The following is a 21,579-nucleotide window of genomic DNA, read 5'->3' on the forward strand; positions in this document are numbered from 1 at the left end:
AATTCTTGATTTGATCATATCTTTGTACAAAAATATAAATTTTATAAACCAGCAAACCTGGCCGGTAGAAAAGTGAACCCTGACCTGAAACTTGTGTAAATTATTTTCCTCAATCTACAAAGCCTTTGTCAATGAAATTTCACTCTTACATTCATTTAGGTGTATAATTAAACCCTTAATTTATGAAATTTTTATGTAGTACCGTATGGGTACATCATATTTTTTTACCAAACCTTGTCAAAACTAAACTACTCTATTACCTGAATCGACTTTTTGACTTCACTTTGAACTTAACCTAGCCCACAAAAAATGCAACGGAGTGCAAACTGGATTTGGTTCAAGAAACATGACGACAGGTGATATTGAAAATCACCCCCTAGTGGTGACATCACTTATCCTATAAGGTAGGGGTGGCAATCGTGTCGGGTTGGCAGGTCGACCCGACGGGTTGGCAGGTCAGCATACCTCAACCCGAACCCGACCCGTTTATTAAACGGGTCGGCTGTGGCAAACACGAACCCGGCCCGTTTAATAAACGGGTAACCCGACACGACCCGCCAACCCATTTAATAAATGGGTTGGGTCGGGTAAACGGGTTCTCAGGTTCACGGGTCAAGTTGGCGGGTCGGGTTGACGGGTCGACGGGTCGGGTTGGCAGGTTGACCCACCCGCCTAACCCGTTTATTAAACGGGTCAGCCGGGTTGGCGGGTTGGCATACCTCTAACACGAACCCGACCCGTTTAATAAACGGGTTAGGCGGGTCGACCTGTTTATTAAAAGGGTTGGTTTTTTCCAAACCCGAACCTAATATCTCACTGTTCTTTTTCTCAACTTCATATCTAAAACGAAAATAACCCTACAACGCCTAAAAATAATCGTATTTCGTAGTGTGACCAAAAAATATCGCAATATTCCTCTCACGTCATTTCTGGATGAACTTTTGGGCATTTGTGATGCTATTATCCTTTCGCTGGAGACTGTCTAACGACTGTCACTACAATATTTTAGCGACATTCTTTTTTTAGTGATACTCCCTTTTAGTGACACTGCTTTTTAATGACACTTTTTTTTTGTGACACTCCGTTTATCATGTAACTCATTAATATATCAATGTGTTCCTAAAAGTGTGCGAGCATTTTTCCTATTTTTTGTCTAATAATTTTTGTTAAGCAAAACGATTGAATGACCTAGAGGGCATCAAACAAAAAAGAAAAAAAACACTGATTTTCTGCTGCCACACATCATCATCAATTTTTTTTTAGTTGTGTATGAGGCTTCTCCCATAAACGAAAATGATGAGTGTCATGACATAAGTAGGTTTTAGTTGAGCAAGATGATGATGATAGTATACATTTTTAAGTTAGAACAACTAAGATAAGCTAGTGAAAAAAAAAATAGGACTGCTATGTTCGTTTATATCTTAAAGCATCTAATTCATTTCTATCAAGGAACTTTATGGAAATTAATTTTGCTCATTGGATGATCAAAATTTGCATTTGACAACAAAATTAAAGCTTGCATTTCTCTTTGCATAAATATGTACCTATACATATTTTGCTACATACTTATGCCTGCTTGGATTTTCCTCTTGGCAAAATTGATCAAACATGGTTGGTTTCTAATATCTGCTAGAGTAGCCAAACGATTGATGCAAATCCATTGTTGGATTCACAAAGAACTCTACCATCTACAAAATTACTTTTACATTACGTCAAGAGAAACTAGAGATCTAATAAAAAATATGCAAAAATTAAAGAAAATATTCAAACTCATTCATTCTTCTCTGAAAATAAAAACCTCTATAAAGAAAACATAAAACACTAACTTAATATGGATCCGAGATGGATCCAATACCTAACTATATGACAAAATTCAATCCGATATTCAATATTTAATTTAAATCTAATAAAAACCTTAAAAGAAATAAATGGATCCTTGGTTGACCATATTCTGACCGTGCATCATTCTCCTTGGGTTGGAGAAGACTAGTTCCCGAGTTGGGTTCACTTCCTCTTCTTTCAGTTTCTTTCAACTTGTGCAAACCATTCAACTGCTGCTTGAAGATACAGATCTGCTACGTGTAGATCAGGTGGGACTAGTGGTGGCAGGATTCACTTTGCACGAGAGTCTAATAGGAGAAATATGTGGGTCTTGTTGTTTCTCAGTGAGTAGAAAATGTTCTCAAATGGATCCACACATAATATTTGGGTCAAGCAAGAAAAATGCTTTTGGGTCCAATTAGGTTTAAGTGGATCCAGATATTTCGTAAGTGGGTCCATGTCTTTAATGGGTTTTGGGTAAGACTCCGGTCAAATGAAAATGCTAAACTTTGATTGTGGGCCAGTTTTAGTGATGGTTTTGATAGACTTTGGGGGTTAATCTAGATTCAAAACAGGTTTAGGGGTCTTAGGTGGGGGTTTTGACCTGATTTCACTACAAGAAAAATGTTAATTAGCGACAAAAAATTATGATGAAAATAATCCATTGCAAATTTATGACGGATTAGCTAGAGAAAACTAGTCGTCCCTAAAATTGGAATTAGTTGCAGAATTAGCGATGAAAAAATTCCGTCTCAAAATCTGTCGCTAATTAGTAACAAAAATGTTTCATCTCAAACTCTATTGTAACTTCATGATGAATGAGCGACAGAATTTTGACATTGCTAATCCGTCGCTATTTAGCGATGGATTTTGAGATAAATTTTTTCTATCGCTAATTTTCGATGTAAAACGACCCATCTAGGGCACAAAATTAACTCTGTGAACCTGCTGTCTCTTTCTCTCTCCCCTCTTCCATCGACCATCCCCGCGTTGCTCGCCATCTCCGCCCCCGCTCTTCAGCGACCCACCATCCGACAGCTCCCTCCGGAGACCTCACCAACCACCTCCCGTTCTCCTCCCTTGGTCGTTCCCCCTCTGTCGCTCCTTTCCCTTGGGTGAGCCCTCTCTCCCGCTCGCCGTATTCCGGCCACCTAACGTCGGTGACCCCCACTCTGCGTTCGGCCCTCTCAGGTGATCTCTTCCCCCCTCTCTGTTTTCTTCTTCTTCATCTTCTTTCTTCTTGTCTCTCGTCTCTCTCCTCCATCCTTTGCTCCCTGCAGCTCGTCGACAACCTCACCCTGCATCCGGCCACCTACTATCGTCGATGACCTTAGCCAGAGCACCTCCCGACCTCCTGTCTCCACTGCCATCTCCCTCTCTCCAGTTTTGGTTCGTTGGGCACCCAACCGCCTCCCTCTCTGGCAAGCTCGTCGGGCATCCGACCCCGGCCGACACCCTCTATTCCCACTCTCTTTCTTCCCTCGCTCTTCCTTTCTCCCTTATTACCTTCAACGGTCCTGCCCTTTGGTGATGACATCAACAGACCCTTCACCAGCCCCGCTCAAATGACTCTCTCTCTCTCATTGGCATCACGGGAGGGGCACAGACCCCTCCCCACATTCTTCTTTCTCGACAGGCTGGGTCTGCTGACACTTCCTTTTTTGTTGGCAAGTTGGGCCTGTTGACTCTCCATTTCGGATAAGCAGGGGCTTGCCGCCTCTACCTTCCCGGCAAAGGGCTTCGCCCTTGCCCGTTGTGTCTTTCCCAGCAGGTAGGGGCAAGGCCCCTGCCGCTTTTGGTTTTGCTGGTAGGGGCGATGCCCCGGCCCATCTCAGTCTCCCTCTTTTGTTTTGGCCAACAGAGGCGATGTCCCTGCCGCCGTTGGGGTTCCTTCGGTAGGGGCTTTGCCCTTGCTCCTCTTTTTTCTTGGGCAAACAGGGGTGCACCCCCTATCTCTGCTCCTTTCCTCCCTCTTTGGACCCCAAATAGCAGAGGCTTTGTCCCTGCCATTTGGGCCATCTGACATGCAGGGCAGTCTCTCTGCCTCTCTGTTCGTGCCAGGTGGGGCGGTAATCCTGCCTCTTAGTTATAATTTAAAATCTTCGTTATATGATAGGAATTTAAATGTTAGAAATTGCAATATATTGCCTATATAAATGTGAATTACAGGTGCGTAGCAGAGCAAAATGCATGATGTTTAATGTTAAACATTACATGCGACTTAAAATGCAATGCGAAAAGAAAAAAGAAAAAAGAAAAATGCAAATGCTAAAGCATACAAATCGGGTAAATACCCGTGGTGAGTAAGTGATGCAAACGCATCACATGTTATTTACTTTGTTGGATGCAACACTTTTCTGCTCACACACTCATTAGTTGTGGATATCTATGACTGTTTTGCTAGAGTTTGGAGATCATGCTGAGCATGATTTGAATGTATGAGAATAAAAGTACTCTTATTTTTGTAGTTCAGAGACCATGCTAGTCATAGTTGTAGTTAGCGGGATATTGGAGTGTGTTTATTGTAGGTACATATTTGACATTGTTGTGATATGAATGATTAAATGTATTGCAATGTTTGACATGACTATTCATGCTTGTATGAAGTTATTTTTTATTTGATTATGCATTCCATGTAAAATTGTATTATGAAAATATGCTTAAAATGAATGTATCATGTTTATATATATATATATATATATATATATATATATATATCAAATCATTACATCCACCATCAATGCATGATAAATTAAATATTTTCTTTATCATAACATTATTATGATTCTCTTTTAACTGGTTAAGATAATATTCATAACATCATAGGACAAAATGACTGCAAACCATGAATGGATATACCGTATGATAGTTGATAATGATGTGTCACTTGAATATATGGATGATGCTAATGGTTTTATTGAATTTGCAACGGCAAGTGTCAGTACAATGGATCCCACCGGTCGGATCAGGTGCCCCTACACGTATAAGAACAATCGATTTGTAGAACCTCATGACGTTAGACATCACCTATACAAGAAGAGTTTTGTTAGTGGTTATCAGAATTGGACGCTTCATGGTGAAAAATTTTAGAACAATTTTGATGCACGGGTGGATATGGTACACGATAATTCGTATGTGGATTTGATATTTGATGTCGTAGGACCAGAACTGAGTTCTGCTATGGGTCTTAGTGATGTACCAACTGGAGTAGAGGAAGAAGCAACAAACAATGCATCTAGTAGATTTTATGACTTACTTATAGATGCTGATGAGCTACTGTGAAATGATTGTGAGAGTCACACTATTTTGTCTGCAGTTTTTCAACTACTGAATTTGAAGTCAGAGTATAATTTGATTCTATCACATTTTAATCTTCTGTGCTCTATTGTGAAGAGTATGTTGCCCAAAGATAAGAAATTGCCACAAAATTTCTACCATGCGAAGGTTATGGTCAACACTCTAGGTATATGGTATCAAAAGATAGATGCTTTTCCAAATCACTGCATGTTGTATTTCAAAGATCAAGAAAATAGCAGATCATATCTGTCATGTAGGCATCCTCGGTTCAAGCCAAAGACAATGGGCAATGCTAGCACAAGGTCAAAAAGAGTGTCATACAAGTCACTCTGCTACTTCCCTCTCACTCCTAGATTGCAACGACTGTATATGTCTTCGAGGACAACAAAACACATGAGATGACATGCAAATAAAGTTCAACATGATGAAGATAATATCACACATCATGTTGACGCGGAAGCTTGGAAGCATTTTGATCATACTCATCAGACCTTCGTAATGAAAGTGAGAAATGTTAGGCTCGGTTTATGTACAGATGAATTTAATCCATTTGAGGGTATTTGTCACCCCATACAACCTTCTTATATGCTTGTGTATGAAGCGTCAAAATCTTTTCTTGTCTCTATTGATCCCTGGTCCGACATCTCTAGGCCAAAATCTTGATGTATATTTGAGGACATTGATTAATGAACTGAAAATGCGGTGGGATGATGGTGTTCTCACGTACTATGCCCACAAAAAATAAAACTTCAATATGAAGGTTGTTATTCTATAGACAATTAGTAACTTCCCTGCATATGGTATGTTATCTGGTTGGAGGACACATGAGAGGTTGACATGTCCGTATTGCATGAAGGATACAAAATCTTTTATATTAACACATGGAAGGAAGCTGTGTTGGTTTGATTTTCATCGTCAATTTCTACCTAGTGACCATCTGTTTTAATGACAAAAGAATGTGTTCCGAGCAGAAACAACTAAAATAAAAGGTCCATCTACACGGTTGTCTGACATAGAGATTTTAAGACGATTGCGATACTTTCTATATGAACTGACAGATTCCATAGTGCGACACCCTTCCTTGGATTTGAGAAGGATCACAATTAGACAAAGAAATCTATTTTGAGAACTACCATATTGACTGACCTTATTGATAAGATATAATTTGGATGTGATGCATGTGGAGAAAAATGTGTTTAATAATGTGTTCAATATGGTAATGAATGCCAAAGGAAAAATGAAGAATAATTTGAAGGCTCATATGGATTTAAAAGTAATATGTAAAAGACCAGAATTGGAACTCCAAGTGTACAATGACAAAGTACTGAAACCAAAGGCAAGGTATGTGCTTGAACCAGATCAAGTAAAGTAGGCATGTCAGTGGTTGAGACAATTGAGATTTCCAAATGGATATGTCTCTAACATTGCTCAGGCTGTGAAGATAGATGAGAGACAATTATATGGGTTGAAGAGCCATTATTGTTATGTCATCATGCAACAATTAATTTTCCTAGCATTCCATGATATGTTAGACAAACCTATATGAGGGATATTATCCAAGTTGAGTTGATTTTTTAGAACATTGTGTGCATCAAAAGTTGTAATAATTGAGGTAAAGAATCTCAACGATTCTGTCATCACTACTATTTGTCAGCTAGAGAAGATATTTCTGTCAACATTTTTTGTCGTTATGGAACATGAGATGATACACTTGCCATATGAACTTAGGGTTGGTGGTCCTATGTAATATCAATGGATGTACCCATTTGAAAGGTATATTTTTATTTATAGTTTTCTCTCCAATGCCATTGAGAATTTATTCTATTACGAGATGTATATTATTGACATATGCATGTTTGACCTCAAAAAAAAGGTTCAAAATAAAGCAAGAGTGGAGGGTTCAATTTATGAGGCATACACTTTAGAGGAGATTTCAAATTTCTCATCTATGTACTTTGAGCCTCACATTCCAACACATTACACTTGCCCACCTCGTAATGATGATGAAAAACAAGTTATTGTGGCTGACAAACTATCGTTATTTAAACTACTTGGGAATGCTTTTGGCAGTTACCGGTCAAGACTCTTGAAAGATCGAGAGCAAGACGCAACACAAATCTATATCATTTTTAATTGCTTAGAGATCGACCCCTACATCGAGTAAGTATATATAATATGTTACACTAAGTTCTCTACATTCATGGTTTGGTAATATAATTATTTGTTAAGTGTAGATAATTTGATCTGGAGTTGCAAATAGAACTTCCACGTCTCACTGATTTAGAAGTATAAAAAGAATGTGAAAATAAGTCTGGGGCATGGTTGAAAGAGTTGGTAAGGATGATGACATGCATTCTTTCTGTGTAAACAACAATATGTTACTTAATTGGTCGTGTTTACAATCATTGTTTATGCTTGTAGGTCTGCCATGGTGATGTTAATGATCAAGGAATATGTGATTTACAAAATGGTTTGACCAAAGTTGTGCAATATTACAACGGGTATATTGTAAATGGTTATCGATTCTATACAAAAGACTATGGTGTAAACAAGTCAACAATGAATAGTGATATGTGTGTCAAGGGTAATAGTTATGGTGAAAATGAACTTAACTACTACGGTGTTATAGAAGAAATAATGGAGTTGACTTACTTAGGCATAAATAACAAGGTAACTTTATTCAAGTGTCATTGGTTTGATCCCACAACAACAAGAGTCGACAAAGCCTTAGGCATTGTAGAGGTGAATCATAATTTAAGGTTTGGAACATATGAACCATTCATATTAGCATCGCAAGCTCAACACGTTTACTATACTTCATATATGAATACAAGAAAGTCAAATAGAAATGAATGGTGGGCGGTTTGCAAGGTAAAGTCTAAACTATACCCCGAGTATGATCAATTACAAGAAGACAAAATTATTGAAGAGGGTGATTACTATCAATCAGATGATATGTATGACTTTTCTTATGGTTACGATGTCACACATGGTCTGCATGTCATATCTCCATTGTCCGATGACACACGTATGGAAGAATATAATCCAAATGATATACCAAGTGGATGGCCGCCCAATGAAAAAGAAGACGAAGAGGACGAAGATGAGGAGGAGAAAGAAGAAGAATATGAAAGTCAAACAAGTGATGAGGAAGCATACTCGAGCTAGTGAAATATATCTTGTAATGCATACCACATCACTTTCTCATATGCTCTTATTTTTGTAGTTCGGAGACCATGCTAGTCATGGTTGTAGTTAGCGGGATATTTGAGTGTATTTGCTGCAGGTACATGTTTGACATTATTATGATATGAATGATTTGAATGTATTGCAATGTTTGACATGACTATTCATGCTTGCATGAAGTTATTTTCGATTTGATTATACATTTCATATGAAATTGTATCATGAAAACCTGCTTAAAATGAATGTATCATGTTTGTGAATGTGATTTCATCTTTCCAAATATCCTTGTGATGTATGTAAATATGATGTGATGATGTTACACACAAAAATATTGAATTATCAATGCATGCATATTAGTTCATAGAATTTCATATCATGTTACATTCTATGTATACTTAGCATGTACATGCACAATTCATATATAGTTATAAAACTGATTCATGTAGGACCTTTAAATCTTTACATTTTATGCATATGTCATATCCATGCTAAGATCAAGAGTTATGTAACTGATCCAAATAATATTTTTATTTGTTAGAATATGGTTTGTGGATGTCACGATGGTCGATCACCCAGTGGTTGAGAATCAAGTGTAGGCTATGATAGCCAGTCGTAACGTTCGTCTTCACGTAATGCTTCGATAGGTATATCATTTAAATAATTATATACTTGATTAGTTTGAATGTGCATTATGTAAATTTTTAACTCATTGTTCTATAGATGATGTTTCACCTGCATATGACCCACCTACATCAGCTACTCATACACATCACGAGACAATGTCAGATGTAGGGTCTTCTCAGTCTAACACACGATGACTAATTCAAATAGTATATATCGATAGTCGACCGTAAGTATTTCATTGTCACTTGTCCAATACTTATCTTATAAATAGTGTATATCAATAGTCGATTGTTAATGTGTACTAATTCATGTGTAGCACAAGGTTCGAGCCACAAGAAGTAATACAAGAAATTAAGACGTCACTAGTTCAGCATCTTCCAAGATCGGTCGCTCACTGCAAAGAGTACCCGAAGGAGGTGTTAGACAGATTATGGTCTTCATTCATGGTATACAATCGTTTATCATGGCTAATATGTTTTATATTTAATTTTTTGTTATAGTCATGTGTATTAAGTTTCTGAAATTATTTGTAGGCTTCGAATCACTTCACGACTGCGAATGAAGAGCAGGACATGAGGCTAGTGTGGCAGAAGGTGGCTGTTAGTCGATTTGCCGATATGTTGCATAATATGAAGACTGCAACAATAAAAGCAGTTGGTGGGATAAATGATCCACTGCAGTGGAAGGGCCATGACCCTTTTACTATCAGGTCAGATTATTGGGATGCAATGTGCGACAAGTGGGCGAGCCATGACATTCGAAACCGCTCAGTAAAGGCTGCACAAAACTGAGCAAAGATGTCTGATGCCCATCTACGCCCATCTACACACAGGTGGTTCTAGGACTTTTGGGATCCACCAGAAGAAAATGGTAACTTATCAATATATATTATCAAATTTATAAGTATTTTTACATACTTTCTAATTGATTTTTTTATCATTTAACCTTGTAGGAAGTCGAAAATAAGATATTGAGCCTTACAAGGATGTGTTTGTTGAAACACATAAGCGTAAGAGTACAGGAGAGTTCGTATCAGAGAAGGTGAGAGCGACAACGATATGTATTTATTGTATTAATAAACATTGTAATATATAAGTTACCATGAATTACATTATCATAAATATTATAATTCTTAATTATTAATTCATACTGTAATCATTACTTTATAGGAGTCATACGAGCAACAGATGATAGAGGGATATGGCGATGACTCCACTCAGCATCCGCCTTTTGATCCTGCAGCATGGGTGACTGCAACCGATGAACCCAAAAAAGGTCATTTGTTTGGGTTTGGGAGTAATATGAACACTACACCAGTCGTTGCCTCCTGCAGTCAGGGCTCTCAGAGTTCTCTCGCTAGCATCAACTCCCACCGTCCGATTGACCCTGCTATTTCTTGGGATGGTGTTCGCTAGCTTCTTCAGGATACAATGCGTGACTTTTTACATGAAGTCATTCCCAACCTTGTCCATAATGAGTTGTGCAACTTTTTTCGGGACAGAAAAACTTTGTTTGCATTCAACATGAGCTCTGGTGCCCATCAGGTATAAAGTTTCATGTTGTTAGATTTCAAGCTAGTATATGCATGATTGAATACATATATACATGATTGAATCACTATGAATTTTTTTGACACCTTTAGAACACATATATGCATGATTGAATCACTATACAATTTTTATGACAGCCTTAGAACACATATATGCATGATTGAATCACTATAATTTTTTTTTACAACCTTACAACACATATATGCATGATTTCATCACTATAAAATTTTTATGACACCCTTAGAACACATATAAGCATGATTTCATCACTATGAATTTTTTTTGACAACCTTAGAACACATATAAGCATGATTTCATCACTATAAAAATTTTTGACTGCCTTATAACACATATATGCATGATTGAATCACTATGAAAGTTTTTTGACAACCTTAGAACATATATAAGCATGATTTCATCACTATACAATTTTTTGACTGCCTTATTACACATATATGCATGATTTCATCACTATGAATTTTTTTGACAGCCTTAGAACATATATAAGCATGATTTCATCACTATAAATTTTTTGACTGCCTTATAACACATATGCATAATTTCATTACTATGAAATTTTTATGACACCCTTAGAACACATATAAGCATGATTTTACCACTTTGAATTTTTTTTTGACAACCTTAGAACACATATAAGCATGATTTCACCACTATAAAAAATTTTGACTGCCTTATAACACTATATGCATGATTGAATCACTATGAAAGTTTTTTTGACAACCTTAGAACACATATAAGCATGATTTCATCACTATGAAATTTTTGGACTGTCTTATAACACATATATGCATGATTTCATCACTATGAAAGTTTTTTGACAACCTTAGATCACATATAAGCATGATTTCATCACTATGATTTTTTTTTGACAGCCTTAAAACACATATAAGCATGATTTCATCACTGTGAAATTTTTTGACTGCCTTATAATACATATATGTATGATTGAATCACTATGAAAGTTTTTTGACAACCTTAGAACACATATAAGCATGATTTCATCACTATAAATTTTTTTTGACAACCTTAGAACACATATATGCATGATTGAATCACTATAAAAAATTTTGACTGCCTTATAACACATATATGCATGATTGAATCACTATGAAAGTTTTTTGACAACCTCTGAATTCTGTTAATGTCCTTCACTTTATTGCTAGTCTATGTGTCATTAAGTCATGTTACTTTGATTGCCTTAGATTAGGTGTATTGCATGTAATTTATTCTATTATATTTTGTTTATCAATACTAACATTTTGGTTCTCTTATAGGATGCTGGAGATGATCAACGTAGAGGAGCTGATGGAGGCATGATTGAAGGGGCAGATCGAGACAATGAAGAGGATGATGCTCTGAATCTTGACAAGGATTAGATTCATGTATTGAATTTATTTCACGTATTTGTTGTTTCAAACAAAACTCTTTGTATATGTTCACTTGTAACTAATTAAAACTTGGCGAAGATTATACTGGGTTGTTAAATTTGTTTCACTATGTATTTTTTATGTGTACTTTATTTTTTATACACAGGTTATATAAATTGTATAACAAGAAAATTTTTCTCGATATTTATATTTCAAATAATTTTTTTTTTTTAAATTTTGTGACGGATTAGCGATGAATATTATCCGTCACTAATATTTGTCGCCAATTTAGCTGTCTCACAAACTGAATCAGCCAATGTTTTGCGATGGAATGTATTCCATCACTAATCTGTCGCTAAATTGGCGACGGATATTAGAGACAGATACATATTCATTGTTAAATTTTGGCGACGGATATGTATTATTGCAAAACCAAATCAGTCCTTATTTAACAACGAATTAGCGACGGATCATGAAATTTGCTAATCCATCACTAATTAGCGATGAAAGTAGTAACAGATCAATTCTGTCGTTAATTAATGACCATAAAATTGTGACAGATGCTATTCATCGCTAAGCTGTCGTCGATCCGTTGCTAAGCAGTTCAGCGACGAATTAGCGTCGGATAACGTCCGTCGTTAATCTGCCAAATTCTTGTAGTGTTTGGGTTAAACCTGGTAGGTTCTTAGGCAAAACAAGGTCTAAAATTGAGTTAGGATGGTTTATAAGGATTTTTTTAATGAGGTTTATAGAGAGTTGGAATGGGTTTTCAACAAAAGAACCGGTTTCTAGTGGCTGAGGTTCTAGTGAAAAAGAAAGAAAACTGAGAAGAATTGGGATGAACTGGTTCGAAACTGAACCAGTTAGACAACAAAACATGGATATTGCCTTCATCTCTTTGCGGCAATCTTGATTGCATAAGAAAGATCTTCATATCTTCAATATGTGCTATCCTTTAATTTCTTGAGCTTTCATGCAGGGGCGAAGCCAGGAATTTAAACTAGGATGGTCACAAATGCATAAATTTTTTTTATAACAATATACATATATATATATATATATTGAATACTAAAATAAATTAGAAAAAACACAAAAAACCATCAAACCATAACATAAATTAAAGATGGAATTGTGATTATTGCTATTTAAAAAATGAATACATGCTAATTGAAACAAAAAAAAACTAAAATTTTCATGTGTGCTAATTTAAACAAAAAAAACTAAAATTTTAAGTTCTAACCAAAGTCGAGTATTCATTCTTCAAGTTTAATGCTAATTAAAAAAGAAAAATACCTAACACCCTAAAAGCATAATTCAAAATTCATGTCATTTAAAAAAATACAAAATTAAAATCCTAATTCGTACATCATCAATTATGCATTTATGCTAATCAAGCATGTAAAATCATGCTTAATGTTAATTAAAAAATATAAAAATACCTAAATTAAATATTCATCTTATTTAAAAACAAAATAAAAAACTAAATGTTATTCAAAAAAATATAAAAAACTCTAAAACCTAATTAAATATCCGTGCTCCTTAAAAAAACAAATGAAAACCTCAATCTTAGCAAACATCATTCATAGTTTTCATACATAAGCTAATTAAAAAAGTGACAAAACCCTTACATTTTTAACTAAAATCAAGCATGTGGATCATGATTAATATTTATTAAAAAATACAAAAATAACTAATTAATATTCATCTCATTAAAAACCTAAATGCTAATTTAAAAAATACAGAAATCCCTAAACCCTATTTATTAAAATACAACTATTTAAGAGAAAGCAAATTAAAAATCTAAATCCTAGTCCCAACACACAATATTTTTAATTTCATATGCTAATTGAAAAAAAAAAACTGATTAAACACTAATTAAAAAAATCACCTAAACCCTAATAATAAAAAAGTACATGCTAAAAAAAAAGTAATTTGATGGCGGATGGCCAGACTAGGGCACCGGCCTTAGCAAAAACAAGAGAGAGAGAGAAAGAGAGACAAGAGATAGAGTACTTGGTCCTGTTGCCTTCCGATAGTGATGCATGTGGTGCATCGAAAGCTGCCTCTGGACTAGCACCAATGGTCATAGCCCTTCAAAAGTTTGAGTGAGGTCGCTGTGGGTTCACGGCAGAGGGGCACAAAGAAAGGAGAGAGAGAGAGAGAGAGAGAGAGAGAGAGAGAGAGAGAGAGAGAGAGAGGGTTGGGAGAGTCACATATATATATATATATATATATATATATATATATATATATATATATATATATATATATATATATATATATATATATATATATATATATATATAAAGAGAGAGAGAGAGAGAGAGAGAGAGAGAGAGAGAGAGAGAGAGAGAGAGAGTACTCGTCACTCGGCTCGGGGGTAATTAACCCCGATTGAGTTGAGCACGACTGGTGCCCACTTTGACCTGGGGCACTGCCCACCCTACTCACAAAGTGGCTCCACCCCTGCTGCTTTCATGTTTAATGTTTTTAAATCAATCAAAACTGTGATTAAGTTTCTCCATCGTATGATCAATCTTTGAACCTTTCACCATTGAAATGGCGAAAAACTCACTATGATACTACTTGATGTAAACCCGTTGCCAGATTTACGAAGAACTCTACGATCTATGAAATTATACCAACACTATAATAAGAGACCTAATAAAAAATATGCAAAAAATGAAAGAAAATACTCAAACTGTTTCATTCATCTATGAAATAAAAATCATTACAAATAATATTTATGAAGAAGACACAAAATATATAGATTCAAGATGGATCCAGTACCTAACTATAAAACAAAAGTCAATCCAATATCTAATATTAATTTTAAATCTAATAAAAATCCTAAATAAAATAAATAGTTCTAAACGGATCCTAAACCCAATTGACCATGCTCCGCTCTTGCATCACAGATCAAACATATTCTATGTTCCTTTACATAAACTGTTTCCTTTTAATGGTTATAACATCACGAAGAAAGCATGACTCTAGAAAGAGGAACATTGGTTATAAAACAAGGTTATATACTTATATAAACCGTATTTTTGGGATTGAATGAGATAGTCAATAATGCTGTTCCATCATAACACAATGTGCTGGGGCTACCTCCCACCTTGTGGACCAGGATTCACTGGTCTCTTAAGTCATCTCCAAGCTTTATCCTTAAGTGGCCTATGGAGGGTTCACAACTTGTGAATATTATGAACATATCTCACTTCAAGTGTGATGTTTAATTTTTTTTATGACGAGAAACCCTCGCCGAAGCGAAGAAAACTCCGGGTGGGGCCCCACGACCACCCTGCCTTACGCGGCCCCACCTTTAAAAGCTACGGACACACCCATGTGTGATCAGTGGGGTTTGATCCAGTGCCTTCATCTCAGCACCTTCACAACCACCCCCACTTGCCACGCGGGTGACCCTCGGGTGGTAAGTGTGATGTTTGTTGGGGATTTTTTTCTATTAATTGTCTATGAAGTGTGATTCCTCGTTACTTCCTTTACGTGTGCTATAATTCTTTTTATAAATAAAATCTGAATATTTTTTTCTAAAAAAAAAGTAATTGATTTGAAGAAACTTAATCTTAATCTCAAATATTTGTTAACAGTGGTCACCATGGGCAATGTTGTGTCTTGTTTTATCATAGTGGTTATGATGGTGTTTGGTAAGATGGTGGAACCTATCTTATCTGGTATTGATTTCTCTTGGGTTCAGTGGCTTGCCTGGTGGAGATGGTTTTTGTTAGCCTTTATGAGTATTTCCCTTACCATTGGGGATGGTTTTTGTTAGCATTGATCTTGTGGCGAAAGACATTTTAGAAGTGAGAAAGATGTAGGAAAAGTGATGCAAAATAGAAAAATCCGTACAGATTTTCTGACCCTTCCAAAGGAGAGAGTCATTTTGGGTGAGAGAGTTTTTCTAAAAACTATACTTTTTGATAGGAAACATTCCTCCATGAGGGGTGGAAGAATGTTTCCTACCAAGAGAATTTGCTTTTACACTCCCCATCACACATACCACAACCACCATCCACCATTCAAACATCACCACCACCCTCCTCTCATTTTCTCACTCTATTTTTCTCATGCTACACAAACAAGGGAAAAACTTTCTTTTGAAGAACTTCTCATATCAAAAACTCACATAGGATTTTTTTTTCCTATGAGAGTTTTACTCTCTTCCAAACGTGCCCTGAGTATCCAGTTCTCAATATTCTTCAACTTCGCTTAGGTTGACTTGCATGACTAAGTTTGCGGATAGGGCTGGACACTGGGTTGGATAGCCAACAGTCTCTCGAGCACCCGCCCGTTTAGAGTAGGACTCAAGCCCCCTTTTGAGGAACCCACTCGAAGATTGTCCGGCCGAACCCGACCTGATATGTTATTGGGTCAATTTCAGGCTTGGATCCAAGCTCGAGTCGGGCTTTTATGGGGCCCATTAAGCTCAATTACAAGTCACATAATGGATCAGGTTTTGTTAAATCCACAACCCAAACCCGTTAAAATTTTAGTGGCATGTGTTAAAGTAGTAGAAGGCTCTTTCTTCTATAGTTGAATGGAGAGCCCTCATATTCCTTCAACCTATTCATATGAGACTAATCTCCCTTAAGACATTAATGTAAGTCACTTTTAATAAGTACACTGCATTCTCTCTCTCTCTCTCTCTCTCTCTCTCATATAAAAGCATATTCTTGCTTTCTAAAAAAACAAAAAAAAGAAGGAAATTACCTTTAATGAGTACATTGACATTAATATGTTTTTTTTACTTTTTAAGAATAATATTGAAATTTGAAAATGTATGCAGCTGAGATTAATCCCATATCGATCAGGAAGGAAAGAAAAGACCTTCCCTAAACCTATAAATAAATAGAGGATGCCTGCAACTTACAAGCTTGGGTTTTTGGAGCTCTTGAGTTATTTTGCTCCGACCCGACTTGACCCATTTTATTATTTGGCAGGTTACGAGCTTAGTGCCAAACGTTTTTTTTTTTTGCAAAATTTTGTTTTTCAAAAACTGGCAAGAAATTGAAGTTTTTTCATAAATCTTGCATTTTTTGGCAAAATCTTGGTAATAAAAAAATAAATTAAAAAATATAAAAAAAATTTTTTTATAAGAAAATATTAATAAAAAAAATTTAAAAATAAAAATACATGGTTTTTTCATGATACTTAGCTGTTTAAAACGCAAATATTGCATTAAATCATGGTATTCATATTTTTTCATAAATCTCATAATATTTTAAAAATCTCATGAAAAATTATTGTTTTAAACTCAGGCAATTTCTCACGATATTATCACAAGATTTTTCATAAATCTCACGATATTTGTTACTATGGTTACGAGTAGAAGCAGGCAAATGATAAAGAAATTATAAGTAAAGAAGAGGGAAAGAGTCTCACTTCTAAATAGGCCAAAAGGAAGAATAAGACGGGGCACCTACCCACAAGATAGATGACCTGATTATAAAATTCTTTTATTCTATTATTAGAAAGAGAAAATGCAATTTAAAAAGCAGAAACTTTAACATACTTTAGTGCAGTTAAAGAACTTGAGAATATATTTGATTATAAAAATAAGCCTATTTTTAGCTACTTTTGCTCATGTATAAAACTTATATGTGCTTGGACTTGGGAACAAAGAGTCTCTCTCTCTCTCTCTCTCTCTCTCTCTCTCTCTCTCTCTCTCTCTCTCTCTCTATATATATATATATATATATATATATATATATATAATCTTCAATTTTCAAGTGAGATTTCTTAGGTAAATCAAATAGATATTGGGATGTTCCCATTTCTCTTTGGTGATCTGGGTCGAACTTTTTTATTTTATTTGATGAGGAACCCACCTGAGGTATCAACCAAATTGAGTGGGATGCGTGGGCGCGCCCATGAGTGGACCTCAACCACCCCCATACTGACTGCTCCCCTCAAAACTGTAAAACTCAGCTGCTCAACTGATGTGTGGGCAGAGCAGTTACAATTCGGGTTAATAAGAGATTCAATTGGATCCGTAGTTAGTACTTAGAATTTGGATTTATGTTTTAGTATTCAGATCTTATCCAAAATCCATCATGAAGTTGGGATATTATTTTCTATAAATACTTGTTATGTGAGACCGATTAAGAGAGTAGGATGATAAAACTTATTATTTTTCTTAAATTTTATGTAATTCTCTCATATTTTTCCTGCGTAAGAGTAGAGTAACATAGAATTTCTCATAAATCGAACCCTTTCAATTTGCATCAACAACTCACCCCACAAATGTAGTGCATCTGGTCTGCACAAGTTGCTCATGAGAGGATTCGATGTATGAAAGAGATTGGACAAAGCAACTAGAGAGATGGTATAAATATGCACTTTGAAAAAAGGATATATAGCTAGTAGCTTTTTGGCTAGTAGCACAGAGCAGATCAGGTGATCAGCCAACTCACTACAGGAAAGTGATTTGGCATCCTCACCGTCCACAAATTGCATGGAGTGTGGGGTTCCGGTGGGACGACGCAATGGACGGTGAAGATATCAAGTAATTTCTTAAAGTGATTTGACGGATCACCTGATCTGCTCTAGAAGTAGCATGAGAAAAGCTGGCAATGGTTAGTTGTTGACGCACTCCATTTTGGACTGACCCTTAGGCTTTGTTTGGGAACTAGCAGTGGAGGCAGTTTATGCATTTGAAAAAAAATGGCAGCTGCCATTTCTTGGCTTTGGTTATTGAAATTTAGTTTTTAAGTGTAAATAGTAAATACAAATGGGAGACAGTCTGACATGCTTTCTTGAATGCATAAACTACCTTCTCAAGGTTATTCTCACAAACTACTCTTTTATCTGATTTCAAATCATATATATATATATATATATATATATATATATATATATATATATATATATATATATATATATATATATATATATATATATATATATATAGGGAAGGCAACAATTATATGGAACTATTGAGATGAAAATAATGCGTTCAAGCTTTATCATCTCAATCTGACCACATAAATGAGTTTAGAAAGGTTTGTTTGCTAAGGATCAAGCGTTGAATCTTGTTATTTTGATTCAAAAATATAATTTTTTGAGTCATGAAATTTTAGTGCATTGTAGACTGCTCATTTTTTAAGCCCTTAAAAAACTTGCTTACACAATCATATGATTTAAAACTCACTTCTCACTAAACAAACATGGTAGATCACATCCATACATACGATTTAATTAAAAAAAAACCTAAAATGTATGATTTTCAGCTTAATAGTTTCATATAATTTGGTGCTTTCAAAAGCACCAAATATATATATATATATATAACAGAACAGTTATTTATTCCAAATGTATCACACCCTTTTGGCTGAACATTTTTTTTGAAAGGCAAGTTGGGGTTAGGCAGACCCCTACCGGTTATACAACAATACCATTGGGATTTGAACTTGCAATTCCCAGCGCATGGTGTAAAATTTTTCATTATTACTCAACACCAACAAACTCATTGACCTCAAAATCTGCTCCCTACTCCTTTTTTCTCTCACTAACGGCAGAGTATAAGCAACAAGTTAAGTTTCATCATGTCAGGCTGACATACATCAACTTAAAAAGGTATTTTGCACTTGATTGAAAAACAAAGAGATCTTGGTAACAAATAAATACTTCAATGTTTCTGGTGATGGGAGTTTAGAACTTTGATTTAAATTTGATAAGATCAGACTCATTCAAGTACAATAGTTGTGGAAGATAAAAACAGACTTGTCCCTCAAGTACAATTAATTACCAAAACTTTTAACTAAAAAAGAAAAGAGGTTAAAGACAGAAAGAACACTAATTAATTACCAAACCTTGAAACTAAAAAAAAAAAAGAGGTTAAAGACAGATAGAACACTCTTTTTATTGGAGAGCCACGTGTCAAGCCAGTCATTGCCTGCCCTGACGTATCAGACAGCCTGAGGTGACGATTCTCGACTCCCACCACCACCATCAAACCAGAAAATCTAGAGAGAGATGCTCTCGATTCGACTCCAGACCACCAACTCAGGAAACCTAGGGAAAGAGAGAGAGATGGACAATCTTCTGTGTGATGAGCTCCTGGAGGAAATCCTCCACCGGCTGACCTTGGCCTCGGATGCCAATTCGGTGTCCCTCGTCTCCAAACGATGGCTTTCCCTCTTCCGGTCGTCCAGGACCGCCCTCTCCCTCCGTCTCCCCACCGGAGGCCCCTCTCTCTCCTCCCTCCTCTCTCACTACCCAAACCTCTCCACTCTCACCCTTATCTCCGACTCCCCCAACTCCGACCGCCTCGTCTCCGACCACGCCCTCCTCTGCCTCTCCTCCGCCTGCAGAAACCTCACCCAACTACGCTTCCTCGTCGGCCCCGTCACCTCCTACTCCCTCCACCACCTCTCCTCCTCCTGCAAATCCATTTCCTCTCTCAAAATCGTCGCTTTTCGGTCGCTCGATTTCGGATGGTTGGCGGGATTCCGGTCACTAAGAGACCTGTCAGTGAACTTTCTCGACTGTTCCGAAGATGGGTCGTCCCCGACTTCGGCCTTCGATGGCCCTGCTAATCCTGAGCTTCAACTGGAAACCGTTTCCTTCACCGGAATCGGAAACGGGAATGTGGGCATCGATTGGATGTGGAGGAACTGCAAGAGTATCGGCAAATTGAAGCTATGTAGCTGCGAAGGAATTGGGAACTCTGTTTCCGATTCTTCCTTTCTCAATGTGCTGTCAGGAATTCGAGAAATTGAATTGATTACGTGCCGGAGTATCACAGGCACTCTTCTTTTCCGCGTTGCTGAGCATTGTAGGTCTTTGGTTTCTCTGGTCCTGTATGATGGAGGTAATAGGGAAGGCTTGATTCATGTCATTAGGAACTGTGGGTCATTGAGGAAAATTGATTTGAGGCTTCCTCTCGACCTAGACGATGATGGTTTAATGGCAATTGCCCTGAACTGCAGGGAACTGCAAAGCCTCTGTCTCCGAAGCTGTGTTATGATCAGCAGGGAGAGCTTGATATCATTGGGACAGGTCCTGAGTTCGAGTCTGGAGGAGTTAGTTTTGGTGAATTGTGATGTTGTCGAGAGGGAACCCGGATTGTTGACATCCTTGGGACAGAGTTTGAGGAGATTGAGGAAATTGGATCTTTCATACAATGAGTTCCTGCTTGATAAGGAGATGGTTTCTATGCTTGCTTCTTGTAGGAATCTTGTTGAGATAAGATTGAGGGGTTGCAAGGCCTTAACAGACTTTACCATTTGTTCCATAATCAAGAACTGCACTCTTTTGCAGATTGTTGACGTTTATCAGTGTCATAAGATCACTAGTCGGGGCGTTGGGTTGCTGCTTCAAGTCCCAAGGTTGGAGCAGATTCTAGTTGAGGAGAGCAAGATCCCACAGCAAGTGTAAGTTGGTGTTTATCTTATCTACTTTGTCAATGTGAACAAGTTTCTTCTTCTTCATCTTTTCTAGCTCTTTTCAATGCTTGTAAAATTGTGTTATTATTGTTATCTGTACAAGATGTATGTAAATTATACTTTCTGGAATGGAGAGAAACAAGACTGGCAAAGGTGACTCCACATAGTTAGCATAAAGCTTCTTGATGATGATGAGGATGAATTGAGTTATCCTTACCTTTGTGCAACTTCCTGTTTTTTACAATTCAAGCTTGCAGAGGGCCAACTTAGCCAATTTAGCAAGCATAGATATTAGTTGACTTTTAA

General features: G+C 36.5%; 1 protein-coding gene across 1 annotated transcript; it reads left to right on the top strand.

Moving 5' to 3' along the window:
• The first annotated feature begins 19,918 nt into the window (after positions 1-19,918).
• LOC149829743 (putative F-box/LRR-repeat protein 8) lies at positions 19,919-21,265 on the top strand. The gene has a single exon (XM_090015283.1). The coding sequence runs from the start codon at positions 19,919-19,921 to the stop codon at positions 21,263-21,265; it is 1,347 nt and encodes a 448-aa protein (XP_089871409.1).
• The last annotated feature ends 314 nt before the right edge of the window (positions 21,266-21,579 follow it).

The sequence above is a fragment of the Nuphar pumila genome, chromosome 8 (genome assembly GCF_984573655.1).
Source record: "Nuphar pumila chromosome 8, dmNupPumi1.hap1.1, whole genome shotgun sequence".
NCBI classification, from domain to species: Eukaryota; Viridiplantae; Streptophyta; class Magnoliopsida; order Nymphaeales; family Nymphaeaceae; genus Nuphar; species Nuphar pumila.

Bases quoted from the DNA above. Each gene is read 5' to 3' on its own strand.
- LOC149829743 (XM_090015283.1), top strand. From the start codon at position 19,919: ATGGACAATCTTCTGTGTGATGAGCTCCTGGAGGAAATCCTCCACCGG.